Source organism: Telmatherina bonti, assembly GCF_933228915.1.
Source record: "Telmatherina bonti genome assembly, chromosome: 9".
Taxonomy (NCBI): Eukaryota; Metazoa; Chordata; class Actinopteri; order Atheriniformes; family Telmatherinidae; genus Telmatherina; species Telmatherina bonti.
Genome location: NC_136627.1, coordinates 17530711 through 17554837, shown reverse-complemented (window position 1 = coordinate 17554837; position 24127 = coordinate 17530711). Strand labels below are relative to the sequence as shown.

General features: G+C 37.0%; 1 protein-coding gene across 1 annotated transcript; it reads left to right on the top strand.

Annotated features, from left to right (window-relative positions):
* Nucleotides 1-13658: 13658 nt before the first annotated feature.
* Nucleotides 13659-23490, top strand: LOC306760917 (cholinesterase-like). Its single transcript, XM_079246967.1, has 10 exons — nt 13659-13710; nt 14406-14713; nt 15312-15540; nt 15998-16130; nt 16230-16381; nt 20940-21120; nt 21449-21756; nt 22021-22230; nt 22329-22486; nt 23018-23490. The coding sequence occupies exons 2-10, from the start codon at nt 14413-14415 to the stop codon at nt 23167-23169; spliced, it is 1824 nt and encodes a 607-aa protein (XP_079103093.1). The 5' UTR covers nt 13659-13710; nt 14406-14412; the 3' UTR covers nt 23170-23490.
* The last annotated feature ends 637 nt before the right edge of the window (nt 23491-24127 follow it).

The window sequence follows — 24127 nt, the reverse complement described above, 5'->3', positions numbered from 1 at the left end:
GGTAAAAAGCAAAGAGGAGTAAAAGGGGATGAGAGGGAATTGGTAAGCACAAGGCTGAAGGACATATGAATATGGCAAAGTTAAAAGACTGATTAAACATGCCATTCACAGACATGCATGTAGAAAGAGAGCGCGGCAAACATAGAAGGGCAATAGGGGCATATGTGCACTAAATGCATAAGTTCACAGGCATCCATCTAGATGCTGTTTACAAGCATCACTGAGGTGTGTTTAGTATATTTAGCTATGTCCTAGCTGTATGTATGAGATTCTTTACTATCTCCCTATAAATGTAAGTCTTGCATCAATCAAAAAGCAGGTGTGTGTGTGAGTGTAACATGTTCAAGTATGCTGCCTCACCCCTTGCCTGACTGTAAGGAAGATGAAGAGGATGGTGTCCTACCTTGTTATTGCAGTTTGGTCCTTTGTGAGAGAACAAGAGTGCAAAGAGCACTCTTTTGTCCCTCTTAGTGTGCAGAAAACCTGGGTTAGGCTACCACCTTTTGAGCAAAATGCTGAGGGATCAAGCTTAAAGTGCCACTACAGGGTAATTGGGCCGCCTTTCTTCTGGATGCTTCACATATAGAGCCTAAAAAACACACACAGCCTTCTCATATAGTGGGTTAATATGCATGTGTGAGCAATGGATCATTTTGTGCTGCATAAAATATATTGTTTGACATGAATAGTATATTTTACATATTATATAGTTGATACATATGTCAGAGAAACCAATAAAAACAACAGGATGCTGAATGATTGGCTGTGATACATTGACGTTATTTCCATAAATCATTTGGAGTCTTTACTGTAAGTTGATTGCACCCCAAACATCAGACATTTTCTGATCTACTTTTAATGTCAACAAATGACCAAATGACCCCATTAGAAATAACTTGGCCTTCTGTGACTTTCTCGTTCGTCTCTCTTTTCCCTAAATTAGACACACACTGAACACGGGATAATTGCTCATTTCTGAATGTGCCGGATTAGCTGACCCCATAAAACAATAGTGCCACAGAGTGCCTGGGAAAGAATTAGAACCTCCAAATGAGTTTTTATTTTGGGTTACCTCCATTAGCAATTAATTGAGTTGTGTGCAGTTGGTGAATGTGTTGAGGCCATGTCATGGGTTCATGAGTAGGTCAGGCATTATGAAAGAAAGGACAAGATGCTGGAAGGGGATAGGATTGTGGGTTAGGCAAGTTCAGTCCTAAAGAGCCGCGATTCTGCAGGTTTTAGATGTTTCCCTGTTTCAAAATATTGGATTGAAATGAATGAGTCACTGAGCAGAACTTGATAAGCCATTGGAATCACTTAATTTGGTTCGTCAAAGGGTTTGTCAAAGGACAAATGTTTAATCATTGGAAGCCTACACAGACTATTCAAACTATAATTATCACTGGTGTTACTAGGACATATTTAAATCATTATGAAAGTATTAGACTTAGCTTGTTCGAACAACAAACAACCAGAGATTTTACCTTTGCTAAAAAATCTTGTAAATTTCTTCAGGTTAATCCCTCTGTTGGAGGAATTCATTGTATTTCATCATTTGAAGGACTGATTAGCATTTGCTCTGAGGCTGTTTGGACTTTTAGCCACCACGTGGTTTGATCTCCTCACAAACACGGTACTTACACTTATGACAAAAACATTTACACACATTTGCCATCAGTCCTACTCAACGTCACGTTTGTGCTCACATGTATACCAATGTAACTTAACTCATTAAAAAGGATGCGCTGGGGAGCAGCTCGTTGGAAATACGGTGTAGGAAAAGCTGTTTGCTCCCCATGCTGCAGGTAAAAAGGCGTTGTTGGTTTTGAGTGACATGATTATGTTCTTATCCAGGAAGAACTAAACAAAAATAGTTCTAACACCCTCAAAAACTGTAAATTTGTTATGTTTCTGCATCACACTGAATAATTATGTCATGAATGAGGAATTACTATAAAAACTGAGAGTAAGACACAACGAGAATTTTTAGGGTTTTTATAGTATTTTATTTTATCTCTCAGGAGCTATCCGTGACTAAAAGTTGTGGTGATCACTTTTTCCTGTCCTCTCCCCTCCCAATCGATTGAGGCAGATGGCCAGTCTTTTCTTCCCTCCCATTTTTTTACGTCATTCTCATCCGCAGCCCGTTGCACACACAGAATGGGGGATGATTCGATACAATCCATTGGTTTCCTTAGACAGACCATTATTTTTTTATGGATTGGCTTGTATGTTTAATTAAATTTAACCACATAAAAAGTTAGGTGTTGTTAATGACATGATGTTACTCCAATAAAATCATTAATAAATTAAGGCTGATGTTATCTTGTAGGTCTTCTGGTATAAAGTAGAGTCCTTTACTGCTGCAGACAGACATTTATTATCAGCTGGGCATACTCCATTATAAGTGTGTCTGTTATTTTCACCCACTAATTCAAAATAACGTCAGTACTTTCCCACTGTAAATACCATAATCTCTGCCACCTAACTAGCTGGGTGAGTTGCACATGTGAACTGATGTGTGCAGGAATGCTATGCAGAAAAGACAGAGTTACAATATGTTTCGGTTAAGACATTGTCTCCCTGAAAAAGGCCAGTAATCAGAAACATGTATGTTTTCTTTTTTTTTTTTTTTTGACTGTTCTATGAAAACAACTTATTTTAATATATTTTAAAAGTTTGTTGAAGACAGTATTTGTATGTGAAACTTTGGCAGGAAACAAATGAAAATAGGCCTTCCTAGCAGGAGTGTTCAACTACATGGGTGAAAAGATAAGTTTGCAATAAGACATGGAGCATAGCTGAGAGGGATGGTTGCAAAATTGGAGGTCAAAAGAAAGTAGTAGAGAAGTTGAGGGATTCATGGACAAATTGCTGAAGGAGCTTATAGACGTAGAACTGGCAATTGGGATGATGGGCAACGAAGACAAGCCTACAACCACAATGAAGCTTGAGTGGCTGTAGATTAGGGGCCCACAGGGCTGAATGTGTATGAGTGTGAGAGAAAATGGTGGGTACAGGTTAGTAGAAAATCCTCAATGGTTCAATTACACAGCCTTGTATGACCTGAGGGGACTGTTTGAGAAGTCTATTAGCTCATAGTCAGGGTAGCTATGCTACCCTGACTATGGGACCTATGGGACCTATGGGACCTTTAACACACAACTGGTGCTTGAACATACCTACACACAGAAGTGCACACATATACTTAACCACACACACATGGGTCATAGAAAGATGAAAGGAATCTGCTGAGTTGAGCATGTTTAACACTGCTCATCTGTACAAATCTCTCATGAATTGGCCCAGTTTTTGAATGTGTTGCATTTTAAGTTTCCACTCCATTTAATATTTGACTAATTGTATTGTCTTATTAAGAATCAGTCTGAAGGCAAACTATACTGAATGTCACATGGTGAGTAAAGGTAGTTGTTATAAATGAAGCAAAAGAGCATTAATTTAAACATAAGAAGCTAAAGTGGCTTCTAAAGCCTTTAGGTAAAGAGAAGCACTTCATACATAAGTATGAAGTCCAGAGTGATTTAGGAATCACTTTACTGTAAAGGCATTTGTACACAGAATCAGTGTTTCTGCTGTACTCGGACATATCTGTAAACACTAATACACTCATAGCCACAGTTTCATGACACACCTGGAAAACATTATTGTTGATTAAATATAGGGGGAAAAATAGCCTACTTGGGCCCAAAGAATGGCCCTTTTTGATTTTGGTGAGACTATTGAAGTTTTGGTGATGCTGAATGGAAAACATTATGGGAGGAATCAAACAAAAGAAAATGTTGCAGAGCAAGAGTCAACATCACATTGAAACTACAAAACTATGAAGCAATTAGTACTCTTCATGTTGTGCCAAAGCTGGGAAATCTGTGAAATTTCTCCAATGTTTGAACTGAAACCATATTATAGATTTTGTTATATTGCTTTGAGCTTTTATTGGGATCAAATGTTGTCACTCTGAAAGACAGGCTTTCTTCAGAGACTCTCTGTAAGATTTGCCAAAATATGGAATTAATGGCTTCAGAAACATCCAGAAACATGAAAGTATGAATGTTTCTGAGTGCATGTTAATTTAAAAACATTGCTCATTAATATTTTTAAATATCTCATATCTAACATGGACAATGGATTTCCTACAAAAAATTCCCCTGTAAGCATAGAAACACTATTCTTTTTTTTTTATTTTATTTTGTTTTTCCTTAAATTCCTTTTGTTTTTTTCTGATACTCGTCCAAAAAAAAAAATTTAAAAAAAAACAAAAAAAAAAAAAGAATGATACTGTAATCTGACCATTGTGTGACCTGGTCTTAAATCAGGAGGAATCAATGTCACCCTGGACATTTTCTCTTTCCTAATGGTGACCACACAATGGCCAACGTATACAGTCATACAGCAGTTTGTAAAAATAACATGGTAAGGAGACAGGAGTGTCTGGGAAAGAATCATTTCTCAACATTCTTATGTGCATTGACACATTTTGACTCATGTTTAGTTTGCCAGCTAGCAGATGACCAGAATAAATATGAAGCTTCCTGAATTCTCTACCCAGCAAGGGAAAACTGGAAAATCAAAGAATAGTGGAGGAGCTTGGAAAAATTTCTTCAAAGGCATACTGACAATGTTAATTGTCAAAGGATAAGGAAAATATGCAGAAAGAAACTGCATCCCTTCCATCCTTCAACTATTGCCTTGTGTTGCATTATTGAAGTACACAAAAGGTTACATGAACAGCTTTGTTTGCTTACCAATAGACATATGCACACACTAAACACACAACTTAAGCAGGAGTTGGGGATGGACTGTGGACTTCTGTGAGTTTTTGTGTATGTGCACCTTTGTGTTTGCATGAGTACCATTTTCTATCTGGTACAGCCAATGTATGCTAGCTCATGCTAAGAAAAAAACAGAACAGGTCTTTTCATGTGTGTTTTGCATGCAGTGGACACAATGTATGCTTCCAGCAAGCTGACTTTCTTTAAAACATGCAAGCTGCTTAAAGCGTTTTGAAAATGGTGATGCAACCACAGGAAAACAGATAAATTGTTTAAGAGGAAACAGTTTCATCTTCTCTGCACAGCTCATCTCACCTAATGAAGGGGAATGAATAAGAATGACATTTTATGAAAAATACATGTTGCAATTTTTAGTTTGCGGTTCTCTTCATTATTTATCTTTTTTTTTTTGTTTTTGTTTTTACTTTTTTTGTTTTTACTTTTTCTGAGAAAAATATTCTTTTGTCTCAGATGACTCTTTTCTAAATTTACCTTGGCTTAAAAGAAATAGTTCTAAACTTGGACTTTATTTTCCTCTACTTTGCTGTTTTGTTCCTATACATCATTCTCAAGTTACCTGTGGGTCCTAACAGCAAGCAAACCTTCCTTGCAGGATGTACTTTGGGAAAAGCATCCAGAGAGTAAGAACAATGAAAAATATAGGGGAATAAAAGGAAATTAAACACAACAGGGCAAAGAGGTGCATATATTTAGAAAGAGTGAAGAAGTCCAAGAAAATTAAGAAGAACATAATCAAGTCTTTCACGTCAGGTTCTTCTCCTTCAATTTCATATATAAAAATGATGGTTCCATTCCCCATACAAAACCCCATAGGCAATTTAAAGAAAGTAGGCCAAAATGAAATATGGCTGCAATATAAAAACAGCACGTCATACACACAGCACCCTGACAGTATCCTTTTGTGTGTTCACATAAGCAAGTGAGAAAGAGAGCGTGAGTTTCGGGTAGGTATGGATGCAATGGGACACTAAATGGGTTGCAAGACAGTTAAGTGTTTTATTAAGATTGAATGCGAAGTAGGTTTTCAAATGAAATTTTCCGCCATCGAAATGGCTACATAATCTATCATCCTCTCTCTCCCTCATTCCCTCCCTATCATCTCGATGCCCACACACAAACAGAAACACACACAGGACTTTGGCTACCCAGTCGTCACACTACATTCACAGCTCCCTAACCTTTCAGCACCAGAGTACTGTAGCACAAACAGGCTAAACCCCTTATAATCTGTAGAACAGCCATCATGACTGATTTACACTATAACAGTGAATCCTGACCCAAATATGGATGTGGACATCATACATGAATGTGACCTATTAGTCATGTGATGTCATGTAGGATTGCATAAACTCTAATAAATGACTTAGTGTTTTGACCAGAAAAGAGGACATGACAGCCTCAAATTGCAGAGAGATTACTTTATAAAAATATCTGGTACTTAAAAGCTTAGCATCTAACTTAAAAATCATGCTCCAAATTATGTAAAGTGATTTTCAAATTTAAAGAGCAAGTTCAACCACTGTTGACAAATCTGATGTTGTGGATATCCCCCAATCACTAGCTCCCGTTTTGGAAAAAATTAGACTTACAAATGAGATGAAATTTACTTGCTTATACCAGCTCTCACAAAAAAGTAAACCTTGTCCCATTTCGGAATGTCTTCACTGATACGTTTTTAATATGTGAAAATGTCCACCATAGCCCTCTTACACTAAGTAATGAAGGTGGGTGTGGCTTTCTTCTGTGAAAGCAAACAACCAATCACTGATTCCCCTCCCCGGGAAGTCACTAGAATCTCAAAGTAGAAAAAAAACGACGCATTCCCGTCGCCATGGAAACCAAACAGAGAGAATGATGGAAAACTCAAACATGCATTTAGGTGACAACAAAAACAATGCCCTTCACATGTCTGATGAGTATTCAACACTATAACACTGTAGAAAGCTCAGAAATTCAAACTAGCATTATAGGGACCTTTTAATGTGCATGCCCAAACACTTAGGGTGTTCTCTGCTAAAATGTTCCCACTAAAGTGCAATTCATTTTCAATTAAAATGATATTAACAAGTTTTATTTATTTTAGAATTATTTTATTTATTTGCTTTATGTCAGAGATGTAGGTTGCAAGACGTTGCTTTATTCAAATACAAACATTTGTAAATGATTAGTACATGTATGGACGTTTTTGTAACCCTGCATCATAACATACAGAGTGACACTCTGTATATTTTGCGAGACAGATTTGCTCTGCCAAGCGAGACATGTCGTATATATGGTTCCCCTTGATATTCTGAGCAGTTTATTATTTCTTTTTATTACAATCATCAGTCCCAACATAGCAATGCTAAACCTGGCTGGGGAAGAAAAATATCAATACGAAGAATAGACAAATAACATTTAAAAAAAAAATAAATAAATAAATGGCGTCCTTTTTATCCATGAAATACTTCACAGTCTGAACTACTTATATAATAGGCTTTATATCTGCACATCAACTCTGGGAGGAGTATTGTTCTTAATAAAAAAAAAAAATAAAATAAAAAATCAAAATTGAACCTTTGCTGAACTGTTTTATATTCTGCATTGTCTAAAAACCTTTTTTTTTTCCCCCTGTGGGGTTTCTGGTTGTGTATGAATGTATATGACAGGCCCAGGGATTGTACCATCTATGACAGCGAAATTCAGCTGAATCAACAGCTTAGCTAACAGCAATGTTTAGTTTATTTACTGTTTAACAGTTGTGCAGCCCTAGAATACTAACCATCTGAATTTAATTTAAGAAAGATAAAATAGAGTAAGCTTAATTTTTTTGTGAAGCATTTGAAAAATGTAAAGAGGGAAAGAAACAAAGGTCATGTGGGCTGATGTGTCCTGATCAAACCTATTCCACTGTGATTACATAATCAGGTCACTTGTAGAGTAGCAGACAAACTGCTGCACTGACCATCCCTTATGCCTCCTGTACAGTAGTGTACAAAATGTATCTATTGCATCACTCTTGGAAGTTTATTATTATGATTTTTCTTTTCATAATGTGTACATTAAATAGATTTGTTTAAGAGGCTTTGTGTAAAAAAATGCAAGAATGAACACAATAAACAGTTATATATTGTAGCATAACTTTAAAGGTGGAGTATGTAAGATTTTCAATATTTTAAAAAGAAATTAACTATAAGATTAACTACAATCATAATTAGATAGTTTTTTTTTAAACATGTAGGTCCCAGTCTGTCCATATTTGATGCATTATTAAATTACAAGTTTAATTAATGACAAAGACCCTTCTTGAATGTTTTCTGACCAGTAAAAAAAAAGTACTTTTTTTCCACCAGTAGGGTGAGTACAAGCCTATTGCAGAGCGGCTCTGAGCTACAGCTCACAAGCTATTCTTGACCTCATTGGAGCTGGAAAGGAGGAGGGGTGAGGGGTGAGTTTTGCTCATTACTGCCAACCTGTGTTCGTTTGTGGAGGTAGCAGTTTTGTGGTTTTGCTCACGACCTGGTGTTTGCCACCTGGTGGTGGAAAGAATTGCCTTGGAATTTTACATACTCTGCCTTTAAAAAGAACAGAAAGAAAAAAAAATACTTGAAAATATAGGGAAAAAAGAAGGTTGTTGTACATGTAACTGTATGTCTGCATGCATATACTGTATATATATAAGTTCAGTAAGGTCAATCTTTATCTAAGTGTCACATTTAGTATAAATACACCTGTTCTAAAAGGCTGTAATGTCACTTATCAAGTGACACCATGAAGCCGATATGGTGAATTAGATATCCGGGTTCAGTTACAGCCTGGTAACCATAGTACCCTATAGTCATTGGAGCAGTGGGGGCTGTGTATCCCATGGTGGAGAAGTGGCTCTAACAGATACTTTGAACAAGACCCTTTAGCATCCAGGACTTGGATAAAAGACCCAAGCTTAAGATGAACAACTACCTATCCCACCCAGGGGCGACTGGAGGCTGGGCAATATATATGCTATACAGTTCCAGTCAAAATTTGGACACACTTTCCCATTTGATCTAATTGAAAAGTGTGCCCAAACTTCTGAGTGGTAGCGTACATATAATATAGATATGCCTGGCAGATCGAGGAAAGATCTGTGCAGCGCATTGTTCAAAGAAGCAGAGGGCAGGGAAACTCCCAACACTTTCAAGACTGTGCTTGATGATCAGTGTTGGCCACTTCTGCTGTAAGCAATGTTTACAAGAAACCAGTGGAATCATGTAGAGCTCAAATTACAGCGGGGATCTCTAGAGAGAATTATTTCTGGGCACTGTCACCTTGCCAGTCATGTGCATGTTAGTGCTCATAGCTCAGTCAAATAGGAGGTTTGAACAGTGGCCATTCTATGTGGCGTTTGCATATTCTTTGCAAATATGCATGGGTTTTGTTTGGTCGCTCCAGTTTCCTCCCACCATCCAAAGACATGCATGCTACATTTATTGGTCCCTTTAAATTCTCACTAGAAGTGAGTGTGTTTATGAATGGTTGATTGTCTCTCTGTTTTGGCCCTGTGTTGGACTGGCGACCTGTCTGGGTTTACTCTGCCTTTCAGCTGAATAATACTGGGATTGGTGTCAGCTTTCCTGAAACCCTGAATTGTACTAAGCAGTAAGAAATTAATGAATAACCTTGGTCAAAGATATGGTCACTATGTTAAAAAAAAAAAAAAAAAAGAAAACCTTTACTACTACTATATGCAGCTTGTTTAATCAGAAGTGCAGCAAATCAGAAGCTAACTTCAGAGTTGTGTCAGGCGCTGTGCTGAGCACTGTCATGTTTTGTGAAATGCACAATTCATTTTTATTTACTTAATCAAACTAGATAAAGCAAATACAGGGAATGGAAAAATTATAACTCTGCTGAATTATGGTGTATGGGTGGTGTGTAGATAATGCTTTAAATTTGCCGGGGAAGACTTCAAGATGTCGTTGGGAATGGGTCAATTTGGACAGTTGGCCCTGTCTTGACATCTGGTACTTGACAATGTGAGATTTAATGATTTATTAGTCCTAAAAAATAAGGAACAATTAGTGTTTTGATTGATATTTTTTTGCATATTTCTCTGCATAAGTAAAGAAAGGTTATATGATGACAGAATAAATCCTCCAATGCCATATTTGACACAGTGTCTGGGACATTTTGAATGACTTTATAGTAAAAACTTGGCTCAAAACCCAGTGTACACAATCCAATACTTGTCTTCTGTTCTCTGGTGGATACAATAATAATATAATACAATACAACAATTTAGACAAAGCACAAGATGATAAATTGCAAATATAAGAAAAATGATAAAAGTTTATTATTTTTTATATACTTTGTTGAAGGGCAAAATATAGATTTTAGGTTATTTAAAAATAGATTCTTGCCCCGTTTTATTTTCTTGGGCCAGGCTTTCAAGGGTTAAGACAGGCTAACAATGCTTGGTTGGTTGCTTTTTTCATTGTGTATTTGTTTGCAACATTTAATGAATGTTCATGAAATATTTAGAAAAGCTTTAATCTCAATGACCCAAACAACTTTCTACAAGCATCCGAGCCAACACAGCAGTATTTGTCCATACAACCACTATTATTGAAGAGAGGACATAAAAATAAATTATTATGCCATCAGAAAAAAAAAAAAAAATCTTCCAAGAATCGCATCATCACAGGCATAGTGATGGAAGTAAGATATTGGGCGGATATTGTTATCGGCAGAGAACGAAATTGAAACCATGAATGGAAAACCTAAAATAAAAAAAAAATAAAACAAAAAAAAAAAATAAATAAAAAAACCCTTTTTTTTTTCTTTGCCCACCAACTTGAATCATGTGCGGCAGTTTATTTTAAAGAGAGACATACCATTTGAGTCTTGAAATTGATGAAAGTGGATCTAGTATGGAATTTGATCGAATATATGCATAAATGTTCTTTTTTTTTTTTTTTTTTTTTTTTTTTTTTTACAATGAAAAAAAAAATATTTTTCACATCACCGCTCACGGAATGACAAGGCCTTCGTCATGTACTTAATAGCTTTGGCATATTTTCAGAATGACAATGCCAGGGTTACCTGTTTCAAATACTGAAGTGGTTGTCTATGGAACTCTTACATCACCAAATATTCAGGGCTTTTAACCCATAAAGGAAATTTCTGAAAATAAGTTTACACAGCTATCCTATAATTGCTACAAGATAACTGAATGCAGATCTAGCTGGTTATAAATATTAAGCAAGCTCATTTAAATTTATTTTTATGTTTTGACAAGCAGTACGAGCATAATTAGTTTCTGTTTAACATAATACTATCTGTTGTATTCTCCCTACACTAGGCAGTTCTAGTGGTGCACTGGGCAAACTGCTGACAGAAACTACAGCATTCCATCTATTTCACATTTGAATAGTTTACTAATACCATCAACCTTTGCTCACTATGTGCTTTACCTGCCTTTGTTCTACCAATTACAAAAGTATGATTCAGTGAAGGACAAAAACTGTTGGCTATAAAAAAAAAACTGCACCTTTAACACACTTCCCTTTTTAATCTGCTGTTCTTGCATTAATATTTCTGGAGTGGCTGGCTGAAGAATAGTTTTCTATTCAACAGTTTTCTTAAGAAAAAGAGTCTTATAGTTTATACACAAGGCCGGATTGAACTGTGGGCATGAAGACCATTATGCTCTCTTTTTGCGGGAATTTTCAAAACCATCAAAGTACCAGATACCCACACGTCACCAAGTATTTGGATGGATACTCTGTGGAAAGAATGGCCATTAATATACATGATACATAAATGTGCACTTAAATTTAACAAGTATTAAATGACGGTGAAAAATGTGTATTAATAACCTAGATGACTTGATCACAGAGCATGCAGTTAATTACATTAAATATATGAAAAATAATTACATTTTATAATGTTTCAATTACAGACAGACATATATGGCATAAAGCACATATTCAAATAAAACTAAGACAGAAAGAGCATGACATAAACCATTATCCCTCTCTCTGACATTATGATTGGATATTTGCTATCTTTTTGCTTCAGGCTTTCACACACACACACACACACACACACACACACACACACACATACACACACACACACACACACACACACACACCATACACACAAAAGATTCGCTTAAAAGAAAAATCCCTCCTTTTTTCAACTAGTTTTCCAGCTTTGCCTTCATAACAGCAGACTGACATTAAAGGGGCATGGGTGAAATGAACTTGTGTGTTTGAGGAGAAGGATGGGCGCTTGCATTTCCCTCCACAGCTTATTTTGATGATGTTAAAATGAGAGACATTTTCGCAAAGCCTCACACCACATGCCTGTCATTTCTTCCTTCAATTACCTAATCCCTGATGGTGTGTGGTTAGGGTGTAGATGTTGCTGGCTTGTATCTAAAACAAACTGGTTGATCTCTTTCTCTCTCTCTCTCTCTCTCTCTCTATCTGCCTCTGTCTCTTTTCCCACATCCAACTGTGCATCCGTCCACCGCTCCCACTAAGCTGTGCATAACTCTAAAAAGCCAGACCTCCTGTGGACCTCTTCCTCCCTGGTTGATGTCCAGAATTAGAGCTGACTGACAGGCTGAAAAAGACACAAAAACTGAAAAGATGCAGACCTGTGAGAGAGATGGCAAAGGGAAACAAATTATTGCCTTGGGAACAGTGCTAAATATTCTCACATCTAAAATGATTTGAGTCTTCATGAACCACCAAAGTGAACATATTAATTAGGTTAACATAGAGCAAAGCTTGTATCAATGTCTCAGTCTGCTGTGCCAATGCATTGCATCAGTAAAGCACGCTTTGTATATTGTTAATCCATTTACATATGAAATGCTATAAATAACATGAATATATGCTAGAGAATACAAATGCTCTTTCTCTTACACACATACATACACACGCACAAACATAGTCACCATATCCTGAGCTATTTGCTTATCACTGAAAATTCCAAAGAAGTTTACTTTTCTCTCCAGTTTTTGGTCTCTGGATGAGCGGTGGAGCCTCAGAAAAAGCAGACAGTGTGGGAAATTAACAAATGATATGCATATGAAGATATGTAATAAGAGGTAACTAATGACTTATATTACCATGGAGGACTCGCAAGAAAATCAAGTCCAGCACGTCAAATCAACTGCAAGTTGTATTTCCTGTTTGTTTATCAGTGTTGTACACTGGCACATTTAGTAATAAAACCTCATTATAGGAAGAGCTCAAATGCAATTTCAGTAAGTAATATAGACCTTTTCTCATTTATGAAAATTGTTCCGAGGCATGTCATCAGAGTTAAAATGGTTCTTTAAAGTCTGCTAAGCCCTTAGTGACAAACACCAGTGAATAGTAAATCATATATTACAAGTATACATGCAACAAAAGCTGAGCTTAATCTGTAGGAAAAATCACTTTTTCGGAGAACTAGTTCAGCCACTGAATTAAAAAGAGAATAGAATAGAATAGAAGTGAACAAATTAGAATAGAATAGAATTAAATAGATTAGATTAGAATAGAATTAAACAGGATAGAATAGAATAGAATAGAAACAAGGATTTTGCAACCCTCAACTAAACTAAGTTTACCGTCACAATGCAGTAACTTATTATGTGTGTACACAACTGTACACACACACACACACACACACATATATATATATATATATATATATATATATATATATATGTGTATATATAAAATATTATCATTCGGGTAGGCTACCATAGTGTTACATAACTGAAATGTTTAACTGAGCAAGTGAAACTGCAGTAGCAGATCAGTGAGTGGTGGATGGGACAGCCAAGGAAAATCTAAACCGTGCGTACACGCCCATCTCATCCCATAACTACCCTGTCTTCACTCATTCAAGTCACACACACAAACTTTCAACTAACAAGGTAAGACATTTCCAAATCTTTAGCCGACACAAGCTCCTAACTTTTTTTTATTTTCTTTTTTTTTATTATTATTTTATTTTTATTTTTTTATTTATTTCAGTCGCTCGTTTATAGTAAGAGCGCTTTTCCTCAACGTGTGCGCAGGCGCTGCTTGTACGTGCCACCTTTTTAATCTGCTACGGCTTTACTCTATGCAGATATTTGACGATTATAAGCGCAACCAGAGTTAAACAAACACCCACACAAACACACGCAGACATTTGCAGCGGGGTTGAGTGTCCTCTCTGTCTGCATGACACGCAGACCCGCACGCGGACGCGGGTGCGTGCTGCACACGCAGCCTTTGCTATGTGTGTGGGGCTTAAAGCTCTGGTTTGCTGGTTTGGATTGGCGCAGCCCTGACAGAAAAGTTGTCTTTTAAATGGATTTTATTTATTGCATCTAGAATGACTGTTTAAAAACAGACCTTATGGAACTTAAAACACCCAGACATAAACAAAAGGGGAAAAAAACAAATTGATGAATGAAACATTAACTAATCAACCCTGATCCTTGAACCCTTGATTGCTGATAATGAACACAATAGGTCACTATGTATTTGTTGTAAAAGTAGTACATTGACCAAATAATAGTGTTTTGTATCCTCTCACCCCATTTACCCCCCCCAACCTCCACCCCTACCCCATCCTCCTCAGCTTTTCCATGGCGACTGTCTTTCATTTCACACATTTAGCTTCTCTTCTTCTCCTTCTTCGCTTCTTAACTGTATCATGTGCCACACGAGATGACCTTGAGATCAGCACCACGCATGGGAAAGTGCAAGGGAAGTTGCTGTCAGTGCCAGGTGGTGCAGTTAAAGCATTTCTTGGAATTCCTTATGGAAAACCGCCCCTCGGAAAACTGAGATTCAAAGCTCCAGAGCCAGTAGAGAAATGGGAGGGTGTGAAAGATGCCACCAAATTTCCAAACTCCTGCTACCAGATGCCAGATTTATTCTTCCCAGGTAGGACCCATGATACCTTAATACATGTATCAATCATATCACTCCGGTACTGAACAAAGCACCATTTAAACAATGTCTACATTTTATCTTTATTTTTGTTTTTTAGATTTTTTGTTTTTTTTATTTTTCTCCCTAAAGGACAGCTAAACTTTTAATAAATGTTGGTGCATTTTGTGTGTAGCGTATGTAAACATGTCCACCATTATAATGATTCAGGCTTTCTGCCCCCCCTCACCCAAAAGATGAACTGGGGCTGGGGAATGCATATACACTATTAATAGACACGACCATCTGTCAGGGATTTTTTGAAAGCCCTTATTGCCAGGCATGTCTAAAATGCGTTAACATAATTCCAGTCCTAATATAACACCACAAATAAAGATGCAAATAAGGTACTAATATTAGGCTTGCTTGGTCCAAAGCCTTTCCCTTTATAAGGACAACAAGCTACAGTTTTAAACATTACTTTGCCAATTCACCTTGTATGAAATACTGTTATGATCATAATATTGTGTGGAACTGTGGTAGAAGTGTTTGACAGTTGTTAAAGCACATTCCCCATCAGCTTTTCTTAACACTATATAAATATTGCTTACAGGGTTCCATGGTTCAGAGATGTGGAACCCAAACACACCTTTGAGCGAGGATTGTCTTTATCTAAATGTCTGGACCCCAGTTTTCAACAAAACCCAGGTCTCAAAACCAGCTCCTGTCCTTGTTTGGATCTATGGTGGAGGGTTTGTTGTTGGAACATCCTCCCTGGACATCTACCAAGGTCACTTCCTCAGTGAATCTGAGAGTGTTGTTGTGGTCTCAATGAATTACAGGTGAGAAGTCATGTTTAGCATGAAGATGTGAGTCAATAACTTGTGTATTTACATTCCATGCATTTGTAAACCACTTATGGTTAGCATAAAGAAACATGTTTTGTACTAGAACAATAAAGGGCGAATGCCACATGTACTCATTTGTAATACAGTGGAACAGTGTTTCTCAATCCTGGTCCTCAAGCACCACTGCCCCACATGCCTTAGACGTAATCCTGCTCCAACACACCTTAATGAATCTTCTTACCAAGTTTTTTTTGCTAAACCCACTAAAATGCACTATAAACACTCATTTAATTCAGGTGGGTTAGAGTAGAATTACTTCTAAAACATGCAGGGCAGTGATACTTGAGGACCAGGATTGAGAAACACTGCAGTAGAAACTTGAAGAATTGTATGTTACATCTTATGTTGGATGGTCTCCCCATCTTCCTTAACTGTTGGTCAACGAAAACAGACTGGGAGCTTTAGGTTTTCTGTCGATTCCTGACAATGAAGACATCCGGGGCAATGCAGGCCTGCTGGACCAGCGCTTGGCCCTCAAATGGGTAGCCAATAACATCGCTGCATTCGGCGGTGACCCTTCTAAGGTAACTCTGCTTTGCGTTTTTTTGTTTTTCTTCTTGCCTTTTTTAAAGTTGACAGCAAGATTGGTTTAACAAATAACGAATAAATCTTTTGATAACCAGGTGACTATATTTGGGGAAAGTGCTGGTTCAGCGTCCGTGGGTTTCCACCTGCTTTCTCCAGGCAGCCAGAATCTTTTTCAGAGGGCAGTGATGCAGAGCGGCTCCCCTAATGCACCTTGGGGAACAATCAGCTCAAATGAAGCCTGGGATAGGTATTGTGTGTTTATGTATTTCTCACCTTCAGGCAATGACTATGTTTGTCAAATGGTTGGTCTGCATTTATTTTTTTTTCTTAACTCTAAAATCAAGAATATTTGACAAGCAGTTAATTCATATACAGCAGGTTGATTCTGACCAAAGCGATTAAGGATGTATGTTATCATACAGAGGGGGTAAAAATGTGTCTTAGTTCCACTGAGCCTCAGTGCTGCATTTCTTACAGCTGACCACAGTATATTACTCAAATGACTGGGGAGCAGGGTGGGTCTCTCTGGCACTGTACTAAATCGGTTCAAAACATACTTAGGGAAGATGAAGTAGTGGCAATAGGTAACTTTACATCTGAGCAGACAAGAATTACATTTGAAGTTTCCTAATGTTCTATCCTGGTGCTTCTTCTGTTTAATATTTACATGCTCCCACTGGCACAGTTCATAAAGAAAAGCATTAGTTAGCACATGTAAGCAGAGAACACACAGATTTATATTAGGATGTCACCAGGAGACTGGATACTGATACTAGGGTTTTGATAACTGGGGAGCTTAGTAATTGTTAGCACATTTCAAATGTCTTCTCAGTCTCATATTTTATTTGGAAGGCAAAGCAAGTCAAGTTTTGTTCTATTGCATATTTCATGTCCAGGAGGATTCATAATGTTCTAAATCAAACATTACAAGCATTACAAAGTAGGAAAAGGCGGGATCAAAAAACAAAAATTATAATACAATCATAATAAAGTATTGAAAATGCATTTATTTCCTTCTTTATTTCCAAAAACATTATCTGGCTGTATTTATAATCTTAATTCAGGAACCTTATATTTAAAAGATTTTTTTTTCTATTTTTTTATTAAAAGGCCTTTAAGGTATATGATGAATTTCAAAATGAAATTTTAAGGGCAGAAGTTCAGGGTGTTTTTATTGCAGCTGGTTTTTAAAAAGCAATCATTAATTGGGATTGTAATAAAAATTTTGTGGAGTTTTTGTGGAACTTTTATCATGTCCTCTGTGGATTAAATCTGCCAACTAAAATCTGAATGTCTTTTCACCGCCTTTAAAAAAATCAGAATTTTTCATATCACTTCAAATGTTTCTTTCATGTCTCATGTCGGATTTTCTCCCTTTTAATTGTGAATTAATTTAATTTAATTGTGAAAAAATCTCAGTTGCATAGATACATTTAGATTAAATTCTTCAAAGTTTCAGATTCTCCATATGGTTCATGAATTAATGATTAATTAATGCTTTTTGGGTTATGTGAATTGCACTTTCAAAAGATTACCAAGATATTTAACAGCGTGCGAAATTCAAATCCGTTTCAAAATAGAAAGTTTGTTGCACTGTACATTAAAATTTTAAATGGTGATCATAATGCAAAGAAGGTAGTATATTTTTTGAATTTTCTGTTATTTTGTTAAAAAGCCACAAACTTGCATCTTTTACTCCATTTCCAAATGACCAATTTAAAACATGTAGCAAACTAAAGGGACCTAAAAGGTAAGATGACTATCTTATGTTGAGTTATAAATCGGAGGAAAGGTGTATTACCAATTCTAGAACTGAAAATAGTTGCTTTGAATGATAAATAGGAATTATTCGATATGTGTGTCACCAGAGTTCATAAGCAGGTATCCAATGGTTTTATTAATCCCCCTTTAGAAGCTCTTGGCATAAATGTAAGAAGTTGTAGGAAGGGTTTTAAACTCAGTAGCTTTTTATTTTGGGGTATGTAAAAGTAAAATAATTTTGAACAAAGTATACTAATACTAAATCAATACACACACACACACACACACACACACATATACATATATACACATATATATATATATATATATATATATATATATATATATATATATATATATATATATATATATATATATATATTGGATTATTGGAATTGGATTTGCACCAGTAGAGAGATTGAAGAGCGAGCACAATGACCATAGTAGAACTTCAATGTCCACATCTTAATGGTATATATATATATATATATATATATATATATATATATATATATATATATATATATATATATATATATATATATATATATATATATATATATAAACTCCTCTCTCACCCTTCCCTCCCATCTCCCAGTGTAGGGCGGGTTTGGTGGTTGTTTATCTCTCAAGCTCGGGTTCTCTACCAGAATCCTGGAAGCTTGAGGGTCCTATGCAGTATCTTAGCTGTTCCTTGGACTGCACTTTTCTTGACAGAAATGTCTGATGTTTCACCAGGTATCTGTTGGGAGCCACTTCTCCAGTGTGGGGGACACAGTCCCCAGTGCTCTGATCACTCTGGGTACTACTGTTGCTTTCACCCTCCAGGCCTTCTCCCGTTCTTCCTTGAGGCCTTGGTACTTCTCTAGTTTCTCATGCTCCTTTTTCCTGATATTTCCATAATTGGGGATGTTTACATCAATACTGCGGATTTCCTCTGCTGCTTATCCATGATCACTATGTCCGGATGATTGGCCACCACCATTTTATCTGTCAGGATCGGGAAGTCCCAGAGGATCTTGACCCTCTCACTCTCCACCCCCTTGGGGGGTGTTTCTCGCTGGGACTTAGGGGTGTCTAGTCCATATTCTATGCAGATGTTCCTGTACACTATGCCAGCTACTTGGCTATGGCACTCCATGTAATCATTGCGTGCTAGTATCTTGAACCCTGCTGTGAGGTGCAGGATTGTTTCAGGGGCTCCTTTACATAGTCTGCACCGAGGATCCTGCCTGGTAGATCTGGGCCTTGATGGCTCTGGTGCTCTGGGCCTGCTCCTGTGCTGCCATGATTTGTGCTTTTGTGCTGTCCTTCAGCCCAGCCCTCTTGAGCCATTGGTAGGACTAGTTTATATTGGCCGCTTCAGTGATCTGCCGGTGGTACATTCCATGCAGCGGCTTTTCCTCCCATGATGGTTCTTCTATCTTGTGTTCCTCCAGATTTCATTGTCTGAGACATTCACCAAGTGCTTCATCCCTCAGTGCCCTCTTCCTGATGTATTCGTGCAGCCTGGATGTTTCATCTTGGATAAGGGCCTTAGTGCTCACTCATCCCTGGCCCCTTCTTTGCTCTTAGTGTATAGCTGGACACTGGACTTGGAGTGGAATCCTTCATGCATGGTGAGCAGCTTCTGTGTTTTGACAACAGTGGTCCTTCCTCCTTTGGCCAGCTTACTATCCCAGCAAGGTATCAGATCGCTGGCACGGCATAGCTCTTAATTGTCTGGATCTTGTTCTTGCCATTGAGCTGACTTCTCAGTACTTGCCTCACTCGTAGGTATTTAGCTGTAGCAGCTTTCCTTTTGGCTTCGTCATGGTTGCCATTCGCCTGTGGTATGCCCAGGTACTTGTAGCTTTACTCCACATCTGTTATCCTGCCCTTTTGGAGTGCAATGCCCTCCATGTGGATTACCTTTCCTCTCTTTGTCATCATTCGCCCACATTTCTCCAGTCCGGATGACATTCCGATGTCCCTGCTGTAGATCCTGGTGGTATGGACCAGTTACTCGATGTCCTGCTCACTCTTACCATTCAGCTTGAGTCATCCATGTACAGGAGGTGGCTGATGGTATATGTATATATATATATATATACACATATATATATACCATAAATTTTGGACCAGAACCAATGTCCTCTATGCCAGCAGCAACATTTTCAAACCACTTCTTTGGCACACAGGGCTGGAGTGTAAAGATCTGATAACTGTAGTAATGTGTGCAGGAAGCAGAGACAAAGGTGACAGTTCAACTTCTAAGCACATTAATGATTGTCTTACATCATCCCTGAGTTACCCAACTTGAACTGTAAAGAATATGTGTAGAGAGAAGATGAAGATGATAGTTACAGAGATAATCCCCAGCTAATCTGAATCTCCTATTATGTCTTCAGTGAAAGATGATCCAACACTAATAGCTGCTAAAGAAGCTGTTTTACAAATGCTTTTGCAAAAGGGTGATTAAAGATGTACATTTTATTCTGAATATTTTCTAAAATCATTTTTAGAAAAGTAATTTTTGGTTTCTGAGCTTTGATTAACCTTTTAAAGTCCTGGTCAACCATTTGGTAGAGGCAAATTTGCAAACTTTGATGAATTTCTTTAAAAAATGTCAAAACCAACCTGCTGGAGCCATCTTAACCAATCTGTTTGGATATGTAAAACCCAAGCTAAGTGTTTGGGTCGAACACTAATTTGAACCATTTCACTGTTGTAGCAACATGATTACTTTCTTCTTACATTTCAACCATTTGCTAAAACCATGTATTCTGTTCATTCTTGTTCAAAACAAACAGAATAAAAAGCAAATAACTTTTTTATAGACTTTTTGTTCGTGTGAAAGTTAAAAGGTGAAACGGGAATTGCACAAACTCACACACACATATAAGTCCTGATTTCCTAATGACTGTGAAAACTACTTTGTTTAATAAAGTTTGGATACAAGAAAAAAAATCTCACCATGCTCTTTTTCAAAATGTCCCCAATCCATAATATTTGTCCTTTTCATTCCTCCAACAACTGCTTTCCTCTCCTTTGTTACAATCCAGGTCCCTGATGTTGGCGAATTTACTGGGCTGTTCGAATCTAGCTCAACTGGAAACTTGTCTGCAGCAGGCTGATGCTCAGAAAATCATAAATAAGCAGTATGAAGTCCTGAAACAGCCTTCACTCATAAGCTTACCCTTTGTCCCTGTTGTTGATGGGGACTTCCTACCAGCTCAAGTTGATGTGGGTATCTGTGTGTGACTTTATCTGGTTTTGTGTCGATGTTAAAACGTCAGTTGTACATAAAGTACATTTTATACATAATCTTGTCATGCTAATGTCAATTACTTACCTTTAAAACCAACTTGATCTATTTATTTTAGATAAACTGTAGGAGCATACAGGCTTTTGGTGTTGGTAAAAATTACTTTGACCAATAATAGCACGCTTTTAGCCTATATTTAATTTTGTGCTCACAGGAGAAATTTTGTGTTGTAACTTCGGATTGTTTTTTTTAATATCATGTGACAAACCTTTTATTTTTCATTCTTTCATTTTTATTCCCTTGCAGGAGCTGTTGCTTAGCAATAATCTCCCAAAAAAGGAGCTGATGATTGGCTTAAATAAAGATGAAGGCACATACTTTCTTGTTTATGGAGTACCTGGTGTTAACATCACCCGGAGTCTGATCACCCGGAAACAGTTCATGGAAGGTGTCCAGCTAGAGATGACCTTTGCAAGTGATGTCACAAGAAAGGCAGCTGTTTTTCACTACACTGACTGGACTGATGTGGAAAACGGGATGAAAAACCGGGACTCACTGGGCAGTCTGGTTGGAGACAATGAGTTTGTTTGTCCTGTGTTGGACTTTGCTTACAAGTGAGGAGCAAACCCTTGTTTTTAAGATATCCAGTGCTCAGATGGTAATGATTAAAATGGCAGAATCAAAATAGTTAACAAAACTTAGCATAGTTCTTTTTTTTTTTCTTTTTTCCTAGTTTTGTTAACTAAGTTTTCAGAATAAAATATCAACTTTATCTGAAGAATTAACTTTTATTCCGTCTGCACCCTGGTTTTAAACCTGAAAATGTCTCTGATATCTTGTAGAAGATGTAAGTATTAACTTTTACAATATTTTTTCAGGTACTCACAACGTGGTGGAAAGACCTTTTTATATTTTTTTGACCATCGATCATCCATCAATACTTGGCCAGAGTGGATGGGAGTTATGCATGGCTACGAGATAGAATTTGTCTTTGGAATGCCTTTGAACCCATCACTCGGATACACCAAGAATGAAGTTAACATGACAAAGAAGTTTATGAAACACTGGGCAAACTTCGCTCGAACTGGGTAGGAAAACAAAATGATCAGCTCCATATTCAACGTGTGTGAGGATCTTAATCTTTATCATACTACTTCACCCCAGTGATTTTATTCCTTCATTTCAGTAATCCAGAGATTAATGGTGGTACCTGGCCAGAGTTCACTGCATCGCAGCAGGAGTATGTCACCCTGAACTACAACCATCCAGAACAAAAGAGGATGATGGGAACTAGAAAATGTCACCTATGGAACAAATTACTGCCTCAAATACAGAGCACCTCAAGTAAGACACATACAGATGACTTATCTGTCTAAAGTCCTTACATACATACAAACACATAAATCCACATACATTTCTATACAGTCTTAATAGAGAGAGGTGTTGTGTCAGGCTGTGCAGAGGAGGCATTTCGCCTTATTTAGCCTGTGAAAGAGCTTTTGCAGTACTGGCCTGCTCCCTCTTTGCTTAACCACAGTTTGGGAGATCTGAGTAGGAGGAATGGATAGTCAGTCATCCCTTCTCTGAACACTGCTTACTCATAAGGTGAACACTTACACACCTCCAGACTGACTTCTCTGTTAACTGATCCAATAAAACTAATAATGGTGCAGTGGTTGAATTGTTTCACCGAAACATTCAACAATTCTCATACAACATGACCTCTTTAAAATAGTTTCTAGAGACAAAACCAGGTGAAGTAGCTATAAACACCACCAAAAAGTCAACACTGCCTTGATAATAAAATTTATATGTGCTCTTATGTGATTTCTTTAAAATAATGCCCTACTCCCCTCCCTTTTTGTCTTTTCACAGATGAGCTGCAGTTATGCTTGAATAGAAGTGGGATTACTGTCTCTTGTAATTACTTAATCTTCCTTATTTTACTGGTTTTAAGTTTAACCTGTTCATTGAGTGAAGAGGCCCACCTTCTCCGGACAGGAGTGTCAAGCTATGGTCCGAAATGACCTACAGCTTTTCTATTACTACACTATGACCCAATAATTTGAGTCAGCTGTCTTAAAGTTGGAAATATTCAACACTTGCAAGGTAGCTGCCCTCAAGGACTGGAGTTTGACATCCTGATAAGATTTAAGATACCTCGGCAATATTTAAGGGTGTCAAAACATGCAATGATTTGTGTCAAAATTTGGCAGGTACTCCTCTAGTGTATCCTGTATGGCTATTGTTGATGTGAGAATTTCTTTTTTTTTTTTTTTTTTGTAATCACAAAAATGTATGTAGCCAAAAAAAGTAAATAAATGAATGAATAAATAAATAAATACACATTGATATTTGTTATAATTGAGGAACATTGCAGCTTGTATGATTGAATATGCTAACATTGAAAAAGAGATGATACTATGTAAATATTTACAATGCAGTTCAGTGTACTGTACAGTGATTTTCTAAAAGCAAAATGTTAAAAGTTGATTTAAACAAATCTGAAGGGGAAATCAAGTTACTCTTTGGTGGAATAACTTCTTATTTCTTTTCAGATCAATTGATTTTAAATCCATCTTAAAGGCACAGTCTTAGGAAAACACCTTACCAAAATGTAAGGGTCATACATCTACATAGTCTAAAATTAAAGTAAAATCTGATTTCAGTGCATATAAGTTCAGCGACATGTGGGATCTCTTCGTTTTTATCACAGAACAACTTTTTTCAACCACAATATTTGCATATGAAATGTTGTACAAAAGAAATTTATAACACTGGAAACACCCTTGGAGAGTGCAGACCTCCACTAAGCAGCTCATTTCCACCCACAGGGTCATTTCCACACTATGTTGTAGTCCTACATTCATTTTTTTTATGTAAAGGCTATTCATTGACAATCAAACATAGCATTTGGCATACTGAAGATATTATTAAGTAGGATATTTATATTTTCAGTCTTTTTTATTTTAGTAACAGTTAAAT

Coding starts and splice junctions, on each gene's coding strand:
- LOC306760917 (XM_079246967.1), top strand. CDS start 14,413: ATGGCGACTGTCTTTCATTTCACACATTTAGCTTCTCTTCTTCTCCTT. Junction 15,541..15,997: donor GTGGTCTCAATGAATTACAG/GTGAGAAGTCAT, acceptor CAACGAAAACAG/ACTGGGAGCTTTAGGTTTTC. Junction 16,382..20,939: donor TCAAATGAAGCCTGGGATAG/GTATTGTGTGTT, acceptor GTTACAATCCAG/GTCCCTGATGTTGGCGAATT.